This window comes from Macaca mulatta, chromosome X (assembly GCF_049350105.2).
Source record: "Macaca mulatta isolate MMU2019108-1 chromosome X, T2T-MMU8v2.0, whole genome shotgun sequence".
Classification (NCBI taxonomy): Eukaryota; Metazoa; Chordata; class Mammalia; order Primates; family Cercopithecidae; genus Macaca; species Macaca mulatta.
Window position 1 is genome coordinate 136,216,001 of NC_133426.1, and position 15,568 is coordinate 136,231,568.

A 15,568-nucleotide genomic window follows, 5' to 3' on the forward strand; every position below is an offset into this window, starting at 1 on the left:
ATCATAATCTCCAGTGTCCCTTCACCCAGCTTCAACAATCCTTGACTCATGGCCATTCTTGTTTTGTCTATAACCCCATGTTCATTACCACCACCACCACCCCCTCTGCTGCTGGATTCTTTTAAAAGTAAATCCTAGATAGCGTGTCATTTCTGCTGTCAACACAGAACTCTTTCAAAAACAGGAACACACTGTGATCACATATAAACACTAACAAGAATTCTTTGACATCAAATAGCCAGTGTTTTTAAAGCTCCACATCCTGGAGCAGCTATCTGATCTCCATCATCTTGGAGCCTGTGGCTGCAATCAGACCTCAGCCAGCTCCTCTGTTTCCCTGCTTCCCCAACTCCAGGTGCGGGACGCTGTGGCTGTGATACGGTACTTGGTCTGGCTGGAGAAGAATGTGCCCAAAGGCACAGTGGACGAGTTCTCGGGGGCAGAGCTCGTGGACAAGTTCCGAGGGTGAAGAGCCACGGCCATCCTTTTTTGTGTTGCAGTGGGGGCAGGGAGGGGGAATTTGTCCCCTTACTTAACGGGAAGGAAGATCCTCCTCATATGCGGGCTGGGTGGGGGAGGGCTCTGTAGAACAAGGAGAGACAGGTTCTTGGTTGGTGGGGGAGTTGAGCAGGGGGCGTTGGATTACATTTCCCGCCCCGCTGAAAGCAGGACAACTTGAAGGGCCACAACTCAATAGCGTCCCCTAGTGTCTGCTTCAGGCATGGTCTGGCTCTCCTTGGGGGAGGCTGTGGCTCAGACCAGGTCAGCCCCTGGACCACTTGAGAATAGCAGGTAGAGAGGAGGATTCCCGAAGGCATGCTTGGCCCAAGTCAGGGCCCGGATTGTAGGTTTGAGGTACAGGATGCTCTTCCAGGACTGGGGGAGTTTTCAGATACAAAGAGCTGGGTTTCTTCACTACTATCCGTAAAATGGAGGTGGAGAGGGAATAATTGGTGTCTACAGTGTGTCCTCTGATCTTCCTCTATAAATGACAGGTCAAGGCTTGGGGAGATGGAACCAGGAGGTGAGGGCTGGGAGAGCCAAATGGTGTCTGGTAGAGGCAGCCGTGACCTTCATTGGATTTTATTAGATATCCCAGGCCCAGCCCAGTCCAGGGGCCGATTCATTGACCATGCCTTGCCTTGTACTTTCCAGAGAAGAACAGTTCTCCTCTGGACCCAGTTTTGAAACCATCTCTGCTAGTGGTCTGAATGCTGCCCTGGCCCACTACAGGTACTTGAGGAAAATTAATTTTCTAGGGCCCTGTTGGGGAGATCCCATTGTGTGTATAGAGGAACAGGGTGAGGGGAGGGGGATGTTCTGGGAACTGAGTCCACATTGGAGGTCTGAGGCTCTTAGCCCTGTGGGGGCTGGGAGAGGAGCTCAGTGTGGAGTAGGGAGTTGCTGTGTAATGAAAAGGCCTGAGCACTGGAGGCTAGGGGACCTGGAAGGGAGACACCATTGGATGCTTTTCCCTGGCTTCCCGTGTGTTGCTTAATGTTAGCTAATGCTTAAAGCTCACGAGGTCACATGAAGAGAGGCCTGTTCACTCAGTCTGAACCAACCAAGGTGGGCCCAAGATGCAGGCTAGCCAGGTGTTTGGCCCTATAGAAAACAAAGCCCTGCAGGCCTGCCTGATGAAATGTGGGGGGCCAAGCTGACCAGCTGCCTCCGCCTGGCATGGGCACAGCAGGGAGAGGTCAGTGCCCTCCAAGGGAGTGCCTGATATGTCCCAGAATTCCCTCCCTGGTGTCCCCTGGTGTCTCCCACGCTTTTGGCTGCCTTGCCCCAGGCCCTCCTACCCACTCGGGCTAGAGTGTCGCGGTGGGTGCTCCTCCGCTTTACCACCTCTTGCTCTGCAGCCCCACCCTGGAGGAACCCTCCCTTCCTGTGCTCTGCTTCTTCTCGGGGCCCTCTGCTCTCAGAGGCAGCAGGAAGTTAGAGACAAAGGGCCGAAGGGAGCATCCAGGTAGAGGCCCAACTCTTCGCCGCTGTACCGCGCATCCTCGTGCAAGCCCCTTGGCCTCCACGGGCCTGCTTCTCCTTATGGAAAAGGAGACGGCTGGGCTGGGGGGTCTCTAGGGCTCTCCCAGCTCTCACATTCTGGACTTCACCCTCTCTCTCCTCCCGGGGTCCAGGGCCTGGCTCAGCCGGGTGCAAGATTAGCAGACCTGTGCTGAAGACAGCAGCAACGGAAGCTGAGTTCTCTTCCAGGGCCCTTTGGGATAGAATGACTTCCCCCAGAGGGACTGGCCTGGAAGCCCAGACCCCAGAGGTCCTCCCACCAAGGGCCCCCATGTGATCCAGTGCAGGGTTAGGCTGCCCCTCTCAGCATTCTCTTCCCCTTCTCAGCCCGACCAAGGAGCTGAACCGCAAGCTGTCCTCAGATGAGATGTACCTGCTGGACTCTGGGGGGCAGTACTGGTATGTACCCCTCACCTCACCCTGGCCTAGATGTCTCTGCTCAGACCTCCTGAGCCTGCCAAGAGTCAGCCAAAGCTTTCCCTTCCTGAGCCATGGATTCTTCGTCTGAGAAAGGAGAGACCTGGAATGAGCCCCAAACATCCTTCCCATTTTCACACACAGGGTCCCTGCACAGTGGGAAATACACAGAGGCTGGAACAGTGGCAGGACCCAGGCAGCACCTCTGTGGGAATTAGGAAAAGACTTCCTTTGCTCAAGTAAAATGTTTACTGTTTTGTGTGGGTTGTTTGTTTGCTTGTTTGTTTGTTTTTTGACAGAGTCTCACTCTGTTGCCCAGGTTTGGAGTGCAGTGGCGTGATCTTGGCTCACTGCAACGTCTGCATCCTGGGTTCAAGCGATTCTTCTGCTTCAGCCTCCCAAGTAGCTGGGACTACAGGTGTTCACCACCATATGCCTGGATATATATATATATATATATATATATATATATATAGAGAGAGAGAGAGAGAGAGAGAGAGATGGAGTTTCACCATGTTGACCAGGCTGGTCTCAAACTCCTGACCTCAGGTGATCCACCTGCCCTGCCCTCCCAAAGTGCTGTCCCAAAGTGCTGGGATTACAGACGTTAGCCACCATGCCAAGCCTCAAGTAAAATGTTTTCTAAGTCCACGTATTATTACACAGTCTGAGCAACTATATTCAATGTCCCTGCCTGGCTACACAAACACATACACCCTACTGTCACCCACTCGTGCACACCCTGGACAGCCCTGCACCACCAACATCATGCAGACTCCTCAGCCCCCTCTTCCCCATGGCACTGTTCAGGGTGGAGGTGGGGGCAGATGAGAGAAGCAACCCTTTCGATGGGCTACCCTTGTACAGTGTACAACCTGAATGCTCAGACATGACAGCCATGCAGAATAGGCTAACCTGGCCAGGCATGGTGGCTCACACCTGTAATCCCAGCACTTTGGGAGACTGAGGCAGGCAGATCACCTGAGGTCAGGAGCTTGAGACCAGCCTGGGCAGCATGGTGAGACCCCATCTCTACTAAAAATACAAAAATTAGCCGGGTGTGGTGGAGCATGCTTCCCAAGGGAAGCTGAGGCAGGAGAATCACTTGAACCCGGGAGGCGGAGGTTGCACTGAGCCGCAATGGTGACACCGCACTCCAGTCTGAGCAACAGAGCAAGACTGTGTTAAAAAAAAAAAAAAAAAAAAAAAAAAAGGCTAACCCTATTCCTTCCAAACGTGTAACCAATCATTCACACCAGAGTTGAGCTGAGCAGAGCTGACCTGAAAGATTTTCCCTTCTCATTAAGGAAGGAAGTAGACTGTGGGAAGCATGGGGTGGGGCAAAAGAAGGGCGGCGCTGAACTGATGGAGGAGCAAGGAGTAGTTTCAAATGGTTTCCCAGTCTCTATCCTGTGGAAATGGCGAATGTGCTAACAACAGAGGCTCTTTGCTTGTTCTTAGCACAGCTCTCGGGGATCTGGAGTAGCAGACGCTCAGCTTAGCAGCCTTTGCTGGTCAGGAGTTTGATGCTGGGTGTACTTGAGATGGCCAGTGAGCAAAGGGGAAGTGAATTTGTGGGGGCGTTGCTGGAATGAAGTGTGTTCAGAGTAGGGTGAGGCCGGGGAAATAGTCACCTCACTTCCTCTTCTTTCCTTCTGAAGAAGAAGGCCACCACACCCTATGACCCAAGGAGGAGCCCCAGGGCCCTGGGACCATTTCTCCCCTCTCCCTCACCAAGGCGTGATCACAGGGACCATCCTGTGGCAACTGCTGCAGCTGAGGGTTGAGAGTCAGACCTTGGGGCTGAGGCTTCACCTCAATGGAACTCAGCAAATCACTGGGTCAGATCTGTGTTTGCCATGGAGAGGACTGCGTGGAAAGGCAGTGCTTCCTCTAGGCCTGGCTTCACTGAGGTTCAGAGAGGGAAACAGTTGCATGGCCTCAATGGCCTCATCTGTGAAATGGGGATAATGAGGCCTCCTCTGCCATTCTTCCCGGGGAGCAGCAAAAGTGTCCTATAAATGGTCAATAACTATCTGAATATGAGAGTGTTATGATAACATAATCTCTCTGGACTTCAGTTTCCCCAGCTGTAAAAAGGGGACAATCCCCTTTCTGCCTCCCAGGAAACCTGGAAGAAGCCTTGCTTTGAGAACCAGCCAGACCCAAGGAAACCCAGATCTACAAAACAGCCAAAATGATGCGATGGGGGAGGAGTGTGTAGGGCAGGGAATCACACTTGTCAGACAACTTAGTGGCTTTTAACTTGATAGCTTTGCAGAGGCCTTTCACACATAGGCACTGAAGAGGTGATTTTGATTATGGTAGCTGTCTTCTTCCTTTTGCCGTCCACACATCCCATCCCAGCCCTGCCACTTATGGAAAGCACACAGAAAGCACATGGCCCCAGTCACTAGCCCCAGGCATTTGGCAGAGCAGGACGTGTTGGTTTTCCTTCTCCACAGGGACGGGACCACAGACATCACCAGAACAGTCCACTGGGGCACCCCGTCTGCCTTCCAGAAGGTAAGCATGGGCCCAGATTTCCCCTCTCCCCCCTCCCTCAAGGGGGCACCCAAGCAATCAAGATCCCTTCCATTTCAGAGGCTAAAACTGAGGCACAGAGAGGTTACGTAGTTTGCCCAAGGTCATACATGGTGCCAGAAAACCCAGTGCTCCCTGCTGCTTCCCTGGGGATATTTCAGGCCACTGACAAGGCCTCAGCCCAAGCTGAGCCTCGTCCTATTCTGGTAAATCAGTACACAAATATTTTTTGGTTGCTGCCTGTGTGCCTGGCCCTATACTCAGCAGAAAGAAGAAAGAAAGGCATCCCAAGTGGAGGAAAACAGCACAAGTGAAGCCTCCACGGTGGAAAGGAGCCAGAGGTGTTCAGGCTGGCCAGCTGGGGCAGAGGCGAAGGCATTGTCTCTGTACACCAGAGGGCCCTGGGGGTGGAGCAGCGAGCTGCCGTCATGCTGCATGCAGCAGGCCAACTATGGGGCAGACATTGTGCTGGAAACACAGAGAGAGGAACAAAATGCTGTGCAGGCCTCCAGGAGCTCACAGTTTAGCGGCAGAGTCTGCTGCCTCTGGCTGTCCTGCACAAAGTGACAAGCCTATGCACTGTGTGTGGTGATGGGGATTTACCACATCGCCTCTGGAAGTGACCAGAAGAGGCCACTGTCAGCCCACCTCCCTCCCCTGACAGAGGAAGGCTAAGCTGCCAAGTCAGCAAACCTCAACCCTCATGAAAGGCCTTAAGAAAACTCAGCAGCCGTCACAACCACAGGAATGAGAGCGCTAACCTTCCACGAAGCATGCGCACTGTTGGCAGCACCTTCTGTACATTAGTCTGCCCACCTCTCCCAACAACCTTAGGAGCTAGGTCCTGTTATCTTCCCATCGCAGATAAGGAAACTGAGGCACACAGCAGTTAAAGTCACCTGCCCAAGGTCTCAGAGTGAGTGGCTGAGTCAGGATTCAGCCCAGGGAGTCACAGCCTCGGCTCACCGTCACCAAGTGTCTCCTGTAGATATTGTAATGACCCTCATAAACCAGCCATAGAGAAGCACGTGATGGAGCCCCAGCTTTGGGAAGGCCCTCTTCAGTCTCTGCTGGCCATCTTCCAGAACCTGGGCAGCCACAGATGACGATGCAACTCCCCCCACCCTGCCCACACACACCCAGGCCTGGGCCCTGCACCATGTATCCATAGGCCAAGCAACTAGAAACTCCCCTGGCTCCTCCTCCCGTCCTCCACATCACCTCTTCCTCTCCCTATCAGGAGGCGTACACCCGTGTGCTGATAGGAAATATTGACTTGTCCAGGCTCATCTTTCCTGCTGCTACATCAGGTGGGTTTCAGAAACCAGGATGGACACAGCCTCAGGCCCTGATTTCACAGGACCAGGACTCAGACCATCACCCTGGGAGGCTGGTGGGGCAAGGATTTTGTCATCATCCCATCCCTTATGTAGGTGAGAAAATCCAGCCTAGAGAGAGAAAGTGACTTGCCCAACGTCACACAGAAGGTTAGCGGGAGACCCAGGCCTTGAACTCAAGTTTCTTAATCTAACACTGTTGCTCAGAGGTGAGAGACATCAGTGGGCCACAGCAGTTATGGGAGGATTCTTAGAGGAATTAGGTGTCAAAGTGCAAAGCCCTGACAGACAGGGAGAAATTATAGTAGAGGCATCAATCCAGGTAATGGATACAATGTACAGTAAGCTGGAGATAGTGATGGGCTGGTCTGGCGAGGGAACCACTAACTCCATCCATCAGCCCTTCTCCATCCCAACCCAACATCATTGCATCAGTGCATACTTAGCGGCCTCTCAGGGGCCCCTCTTCTTGGGCACCACTCTGATAGTGGAGCAGGAAGGGGCAAGGTGGACAGTCTTTGGTAAAGCCAGCTGACTGGGGTCAATCTCTCTTCCCTTCCAGGGCGAATGGTGGAGGCCTTTGCCCGCAGAGCCTTGTGGGATGCTGGGCTCAATTATGGTCACGGGACAGGCCACGGCATTGGCAACTTCCTGTGTGTGCATGAGTGTAGGTGTCTCCTCAGCACTCCCCAGCCCCCCCCTTTTATTATACTCTCTATGAAGGTAGAACATTTCACAGGTATGGAAATGACAAAGACCCACAAAGATGCCGTGATCTAACCAAGGTTACCCAGCTCCACAGGGTAAGTGAGGAATGCCAGCAGCAGGCCAGTCCTGCTGGCTGCTTGGCATTCAAGAGGGCACCAGAAAGAGGGTCAAAGTCTAGTGGCTAACTTATATAGACCCCAGAGAAATAAAAGCCAGAGCCAGGTGCATGTGGTGACTCACACCCGTAGTCCCACTGCTTTGGGAGGTCAAGGTGGGAGGATCACTTGAGGCCAAGAGTTTGAGATCAGCCTGGGAAACACAGCAACACCCTGTCTCTACAAAAGAAATGTTTTAAGTATCCAAGTGTGGTGACGTGTGCCTGTAGTCCCGGCTACTCGGGAGGCTGAGGTGGGAGGATCCCAGGAGGTCAAGGCTGCAGTGAGCCATGATGGCGCCACTGCACTCCAGCCTGGGCAACACAGCAAGACCCCCTCAATACCTAAATAAATAATTAAAGCCAGAGCCAATCTGGTGTGTGCCAGGCCCAGGCAGACAATGATGTAATGGACCTGTGCTCGTAGAGATGCTCCGGGATCCTCACTTACCTGCTCTTCCTTGGAAGCTGCTCACTTCCAAGCTGGTGAGTATACGATAACTAATACCATCTTTATGTCTTCCTTTCTAGGGCCAGTGGGATTCCAGTCCAACAACATCGCCATGGCCAAGGGCATGTTCACTTCCATTGGTATGGCCCTCAGGCCCCTCTACCTCACCACCCCATCCCAGAGCAGGGCTAGCCCAGAACTGCAGGCTAGGGTATACCAGCCTTCAGAGGAGCACAGCAGGCACTAGTACAGCTCGGGACTCACCTCCCCATTCCCACCCCTACACCCAGCCCCAAATGACTTGTCCCACCCTAACCCCAGCTCCGCTCAGCCCAGACCCTCTTTTTGCCCTTGGGAGTTGGTTCCCAGCTATATATTCAGACGAGATCAGGCGCGTTGAGGGTGGTATGGCCGTAGACCCAGTGGTATATCCAGACTCTGGAGTTGCCAAATGCTGGAGTAACAGGACAGTGGCATCCAGAGAGATGGTAGTACCTTCAGGACCCAAGTGGGTTTTTAGGTCTTCCCTGCTGGGCTACAGGGAAGAGAGGGTGAGTCACAGATGCCGCTGTGGGGGATCTGAGGCCTGACAGGGATGAGTTGCCTCTGCTTAGCCAAGCATCTAACCAGTTGTGGGGCTACCAGAATCAACAGCCAGGGAACAGCCAGGGGACAGCCAGGCAGCCAGTCCCTCCAGCCACTCATCAGTAGGTACAGGAAGCCTGGGCTTAGACCCTCTCCCGGCTTAATGCCACCAGCATCTCTGTGTCTCCCAGAACCTGGTTACTATAAGGATGGAGAATTTGGGATCCGTCTCGAAGACGTGGCTCTCGTGGTAGAAGCAAAGACCAAGGTAAACTGCCACCAGGATGGGCTGGAGGTGTGGGCAGCACGTTAGTGACTTTGGGCTGCATGGGAGGAAAGGTTTGGGAAGGAAGATCAAAGGAGAAGGACATTTAGTGTGCAGGCATGAATTTATTTGGAGTCTTCCTTAGGAATTCCATAAGTCAGACTTTTCAAACTCACTTGCACATTTGAATCACCCAGAGAGCTTTCTCATGTTTTAAATGCCCATGCCCAGGCCCCACTCCATACCAAGTGAATCATTATCCCTGCCCTATATCATTGGTCCTCAATGCACATAATAATCGCCAGGGGAACTTGTTAGAAATAAAGATTCTGTATAATAGCAGCCAACAAGATAAAATACCTAGATGTAAACTTAAAAAGGCTTACATGGAGAAACTCTCTACTAAGGGACATAAAAAAGATTTAAGTAAATGGTGCTCTCTGGAGAGAAGCCTCAATATTATGAAGATATCATTTATCTCTAAATTAATCTATAAATTCAACACAACCTCAATTCCAATGCTAACTGGATATTTTTGTAACTTCACAAAATGATAGTAAAGTTTATTTGTAAAAATAAACATGCAAAGATAGCTAGGAAAATTCTGAAAAAGAAGAGCAGGGCCAGGTGCAGTGTCTCATGCCTATAATCCCAGCACTCTGGGAGGCCAAGGCAGGAGGATTGCTTGAGCTCAGGAGTTTGAGACCAGCCTGGGCAACATGGCAAGACCCCATCTCTACGAAAAATACAAAAAAAAAAAAAATTAGCTGGGTGTGGTGTCATGTACCCGTAGACCCAGCTACTCAGGAGGCTGAGGTGGGAGGATCATCTGAGCCTAGGGAGGTTGAAGCTGCAGTGAGCCGTGATTACGCCACTGCACTCTAGCCTCGGTGACAGAGCAAAACCCCATCTAAAAAAAAGCAATAAGAAAAGCCAGCTCTCTCAAATTTGAACACAAACTACCACAACTAAAATAGTATGACACTGGAGATGAAATAGACAGCTGTAACAATGAAACAGAACAATTAGTCCAGAAATAAACCCTCTTATTTCCATAAACAACATGGGAATTTAGTTTACAAGAAAGCTGATTTTGCAAAACAGTAAGAAAAAAATGATTATTCAGCAAATGGACAGGGGGAACAAACGGCTAATCATTTGGGGGGATTAAACTGAATAACCTCCAAAATAAAATTCCAGATGGACCAAAGTTTTAAGGTAAGCAATGAGACCACAAAAGATGTAGAGGAAAACCTCTATCAACTCATTTATAATCTCAGGGTGGAAAAGAGTCTTTCTGTGCAAGACCAGAAGCCATGAAGGAAAAGATTAATAACTCTGACTAAATAGAAAATGGAAACAATGTTTATGGAAACAATGCCATAAACAAAGCCAAGAGATGTGTGACAAATATCTCTTGGCTTTGTTTATGGCATTGTGAGAGGGTGAATTTTCTTATTTTACCATGAGCTCTTACAAATCCATAAGACAAAAATAGGCAAAACAGGAAAAAATAGGGCAAAGGACATGAAAAGGCAATTCACTAAAATTAACACCAAATGGTCCACATACATGTGGAAAGATGCTCAAGTTCATTCTTAAAGAAATACAAGGCTAGGCGCAGTGGCTCACACCTGTAATCCCAACACTTTGGAAGGCCGAGGCAGGTGGATCACCTGAGGTCAGGAGTTCCAGACCAGCCTGACCAACATGGAGAAACCCCATCTCTACTAAAAATGCAAAATTAGCTGGGTGTGGTGGCGCATGCCTGTAGTCCCAGCTACTCGGGGGGCTGAGGCAGGAGAATCACTTGAACCCAGGAGGTGGAGGTTGCGGTGAGCCAAGATCATGCCATTGTACTCCAGCCTGGGCAACAAGAGCAAAACCCTGTCTCAAAACAAACAAACAAAAAAATAGAAATCAGGGCTAGGCACCTGTAATCCCAACACTTTGGGAGGCAAAAGTGAGCAGATTACTTGAGGTCAGGAGTTCCAGACCAGCCTGGCCAACATGGTGAAACCCCATTTCTACTAAAAAATACAAAAATTAGCCACGCATGGTAGTGCGTGCCTGTAATCTCAGCTACTCAGGAGGCTGAGACAAGAGAATCGCTTGAACCCGGGAGGTGGAGGTTGCAGTGAGCCGAGATCGCACCACTGCCCTCCAGCCTGGCTGGCAGAGCGAGACTCTGTCTCTAAAAAAAGAAGAAGAAAAAGAAAAAAAGAAAGAAAGAAAAGAGAAGGGGAAAAAAGTATCTTTCTTGCTCAGTTTCCTTCCTGAGAACATTTCAGGCACACACAGCATATGTATCTATCTATGTATATATTTTGAAAATTCACACAAAATGAATTCTACCATACATACTTTTCTGCATCTTCCTTTCCTGCCCGGCTGCCCCTTACTTAATAGTAAACCTAGAAGAGTGCTCTACAATAGCGCAGGGAGACCTACCTCATTCTTTTTAAGGGTTGTGGAAGAGCCACAACAACAGTATGTGGCTGTCCCATGGTTTATTTAACCAGCCGTGGATATTGAGGCTGTTTCCAAATTTTTACTATATTTACCATCAACGCTACAAATCAACATCACTGTATAAACATCTTGGTGAGCTTTTGGGACTATATCCAGAAGGTACATATCTGGCGTCGGGATTTCAGAGACAAAAAGTACAAGCATTTTTAATAGGTAATTTGATAGATATTGTCAAACTGCCCTCCAGAAAGGTTGCACCAGTTGTACTTTCTCCAACAGTGTGTGAGAGTGCCCATTTCCTCACATACTCACTAGCACTGAGAATCACCAAAGTCACTAATTTTTGCCAATCTGATAGGCGAAACATGGTATACTATTGTTGTTTTGATTTGTATTTCTTTTCTTTTTTTTATGGAGTCTCCCTCTCCCAGGCTGGAGTGCAGTGGCGAGATCTTGGCTCACCACAACCTCTGCCTCCCGGGTTCAAGTGATTCTCTTGCCTCAGCCTCTCGAGTAGCTGGGATTACAGGCACGCACCACCATGACCGGCTAAATTTTGTATTTTTATTAGAAATGGGGTTTCACCATGTTGGCCACGCTGGTCTTAAACTCCCGACCTCCGTGATCCACCAGCCTCGGCCTCCCAAAGTGTTGGGATTACAGGCGTAAGCCACCATGCCCGGCCTTATATTTCTTTAAGGATGGACTTGAGCATCTTTCCACATGTATGTGGACCATTTGGTGTTAATTTTAGTGAATTGCCTTTTCATGTCCTTTGCCCTATTTTTTCCTGTTTTGCCTATTTTTGTCTTATGGATTTGTAAAAGCTCATGGTAAATAAGAAAATTCACCATCTCTCTGTGATATGTGCTATATTTGTCACACATCTCTTGGCTTTGTTTATGGCATTGTTTCCATAAACATTGTTTCCATTTTCTATTTAGTTTAGTCAGAGTTATTAATGTTTTCCTTTATGGCTTCTGGTCTTGCACAGAAAGATTCTTTTCCACCCTGAGATTATAAATGAGTTGATAGAGGTTCTCCTCTACATCTTTTGTGGTCTCAAGCCTCCCGAGTAGCTGGGACTACAGGCACCCACCACCATGCCCTACTAATTTTTGTATTTTTAGTAGAGACGGGGTTTCACCATGTTGGTCATGCTGATCTTGAACTCCTGACCTCAAATGATCCACCCACCTCGGCCTCCCAAAGTGCTGGGATTATAGGCGTGAGCCATCCATCGCACCCAACCTCTTTTATTTTTAGAGACAGGGTCTCACTCTGTTGCCCAGGCCGGAGTGCAGTGGCACAATCACAGCTCACTGCAGCCTCGACCTCCTGGGCTCAGGTGATCCTCCCACTCTTCCACCTCAGCCTCCCAAATAAGTAGGACTATAGATGGACACCACCATGCTCAGCTAACTTTTGTATTTTTTTGTAGAAACTGGTGTATTAGTCTGTTCTCACACTGCTATAAAGATACTACCCAAGACTGGGTAATTTTTAAAGGAAAGAGGTTTAATTGACTCACAGTTCCACATGGCTGGGGAGGCCTCAAGAAACTTACAATCATGGCAAAAGGCGAAGGGGAAGCAAGGATCTTGACATGGTGGCAGGAAAGAGAGAACTAGCAAGAGCAGGGAAAACTGTCTTATAAAACCATCAGATCAGCCGGGCATGGTGGGTCATGCCTGTAATCCCAGCATTTTGGGAAGCTGAGGTGAGTGGTTCACCTAAGCTTAGGAGTTCAAGACCAGTCTGGCCAACATGGTGAAACTGCATCTCCACAAAAAATACAAAAATTATCTGGGTGTGGTGGTGCCCATCAATAATCCCAGCTACTTGGGAGGCTTAGGTAGAAGGATCACCTGAGCCCAGGAGGTAGAGGCTGCAGGGGGCTGTGATCACGTCACTGCACTGCAGCCTGGGTAACAGAGGGAGATCCTATCTCAAAAAAATAAAATAAAATAATTGAAATTTAGATTTCTGGGCCCTGCCCTAAGGATTCTGCCTCCAGTAGGTTTGGGAGGTGGGCCCTGAAATCTGCATATTTATCATGCTCCCTAAGTGCTGTTGATGTGCATACTTCAAGTCTAAATTTCCAGAATCAGGAGGGAAGCACCAAAGGTGAAGCACTAAGTGGCAGACAAGGGGGCTGGCGAAGAGAAGGGACTCTAGAAGGCTCAGATCTACCCAGAGTGTCCAGGGTTGATGAAGCCCAGCTCCCTGTGTCCTCTGGGTGGAGTGCTCCCTCCTTCCCTTCAGCCCAGCTCCTCCTCCTCCCTCACTGTCCTGCTTACCTGCCTTCTCTTGTGGACTCCCAGTACCCAGGGAGCTACCTGACCTTTGAAGTGGTATCATTTGTGCCCTATGACCGGAACCTCATCGATGTCAGCCTGCTGTCTCCCGAGCATGTGAGTGCCCCTCAGCATTGCCTTCTCCCTGATCCTGGGCCTTTCCTGCCTCTGCTACCTGCCACCACATCCTCTGTCCCTTCACCTCCCCCAGGAGGGTCCACACTGGTGGCACCTGCAGACACACACTAGGGCATTCCTCCCCAGCTCATCAGAGACCCCAGAGCTTCTAGAACTTTCCAGTCAGACCAGCCTGCCCAACCCCAGGTAGTGAATAACTGGAGGGGTCTGAGATTGGGCCTCTGAGCTCAGCCACTACAAGGCCTGGAACTATAAGTGATCCCTTCCATTCTTTCGCCTCAGTCTCCTATTTTGTAAGCGGAGGATAAGAATGCCTGCCCAGCTTACTCCCATTACCGGGCCTGAAATCTACCCACCCCACCGCCCATGAACATCACCATGACATGAAACAGCCACCGAGGGAACTGCCTCTGGAAAGCCCCAGAGAATTCCTGAGTCCTGATGATGGTGGGGGACCTGTGGCAATCTGGACCACGGTGACAGCTGGAGTACCACAGCAGGGGATTGGGTGTCACCAAGACTTCACCTCTTGGCAGCTTGGCTTGGAGAGGCTCTCACCCCTTCTATCCTTCGCAGCTCCAGTACCTGAATCACTACTACCAGACCATCCGGGAGAAGGTGGGTCCAGAGCTGCAGAGGCGCCAGCTGCTGGAAGAGTTCAAGTGGCTTCAACAGCACACAGAGCCCCTGGCTGCCAGGGCCCCGGACACCGCCTCCTGGGCCTCTGTGTTAGTGGTCTCCACTCTTGCCATCCTCAGCTGGAGTGTCTAGAGGCTCCAGACTACCCTGGTAACCCTCCATCTAGATGGGGGGCTCCCTTGCTTAGATGCCCTCACCCTGCACCGAACATACCCCAAGGGTCCCTGCTGGCCCATCACCTGGAAACCTTTGCATTCATCCTCCTTCTCCAAGACCAGGCCCCAGGAACACGGGGCTTCTTGGCCCCAGACGACACCTCCCTGCACCCCGGGGTTGTATACTGCATCCTGGGCTCCTAACCCCAGGCCCCGAGATAGGAGAGCCAGCTGGTCTCTTCTCTCCTGTGATCTCAGTAGGCCTAACCTATAACCTAACACAGATTGCTACAGCTGCTCCCCTCCCGCCAAACAAAACCCCAAGAGAGCAATGCCCCTACCACCCCAGGGTGCCATGGTCCCAGGAGAGTCCAAACCTATCACCACCTGTTGGGTATAGCCAGAGCTTTTCCCACCCAGTCAGGGCATGAAACAGCAACCCCCCACATGTGAACCCATCATTCCTAAACCCTGGGTGGGCTCTATGCCAAGTAACGGCAGAGGGAGTTAAGCCACAGGAATTTGGCTGTGGAGTAGGAGGGAATGCGGTGAGGCACTCTGGAATATGACCCTACCAGAGTTTGGAAAACAAACTTGGGCAGCCGGAGCGCGTCACTATTCTAGACTTCCCTGGCATTCAAGGAGCCCTTTGAACTTTCCAAAGTGCAGCCACAGCTACAATGCTGTTAAATCCTCCCACATTCTTGGATGCCCCTTCACCTTGTGTGGACAGTATCTGGTTTCTCCATTTTACGGACAGGAAAACTGAGCTTCAGACAGGGGATAGGTTTTGCCCAAGGACACATACATTTGGTTGAGAGCTGATGGGGCCGGATGAACCGGCACTCCAGCTCTTTCACCCTTCAGCATCATGCAGAGTCCCTGAGCCCACCTCCCAGCCCTCTCCTCATTCTCTGAACCCACTGTGGTGAGAAGAATTTGCTCCGGCCAAATTGGCCGTTAGCCACCTGGGTCCACATCCTGCTAAGACGTTTAAAACAGTCTAACAAAGACACTTGCCTCTGGGTTTTGCATTGTGTCTGCTGTGTTGCCAGAGACTGCTGTCACCTGTGGCTTTTGTGGTGGGGGAGGAAGAAGAGAGGGTACGGTGGGGGTGGGGACATGAGGCTCCTAGAAGCTCAGCGGGGGAGCACATGGGCTTGAGAGTGTGTGTGGGGGCATGCATGTGAGTATGTGTGCGCATGTGCACAGATGCACGTGCACACCACACCCAATCAGCCAACCTCCAGCCTGTGCTAAAAAGGTATTGTAACCTTGTGGAGGGGAGAGAAAGGAGCCCTACACTGGTAAACTTGTCAAATGTTGTCCAGAAAAGTTGGGGCTAGCACCTTTGCCAAGCAGCGCCCAGTTGGTGGAAGGA

General features: G+C 50.7%; 1 protein-coding gene across 1 annotated transcript in view; it reads left to right on the forward strand.

The window, feature by feature from the left end:
* XPNPEP2 (X-prolyl aminopeptidase 2) overlaps nucleotides 1-15,198 on the forward strand; it is a 31,172-nt gene extending 15,974 nt beyond the window's left edge. Inside the window, exons 12-21 of the mRNA XM_001091201.5 lie at nucleotides 356-465; nucleotides 1,156-1,233; nucleotides 2,353-2,424; nucleotides 4,908-4,968; nucleotides 6,227-6,296; nucleotides 6,886-6,990; nucleotides 7,717-7,776; nucleotides 8,413-8,489; nucleotides 13,283-13,372; nucleotides 13,970-15,198. Of these exons, the coding sequence (XP_001091201.2) occupies nucleotides 356-465; nucleotides 1,156-1,233; nucleotides 2,353-2,424; nucleotides 4,908-4,968; nucleotides 6,227-6,296; nucleotides 6,886-6,990; nucleotides 7,717-7,776; nucleotides 8,413-8,489; nucleotides 13,283-13,372; nucleotides 13,970-14,164 (918 nt within the window). The 3' untranslated portion in view covers nucleotides 14,165-15,198. The remainder of the gene's footprint in view (nucleotides 1-355; nucleotides 466-1,155; nucleotides 1,234-2,352; nucleotides 2,425-4,907; nucleotides 4,969-6,226; nucleotides 6,297-6,885; nucleotides 6,991-7,716; nucleotides 7,777-8,412; nucleotides 8,490-13,282; nucleotides 13,373-13,969) is intronic.
* Nucleotides 15,199-15,568: the final 370 nt, after the last annotated feature.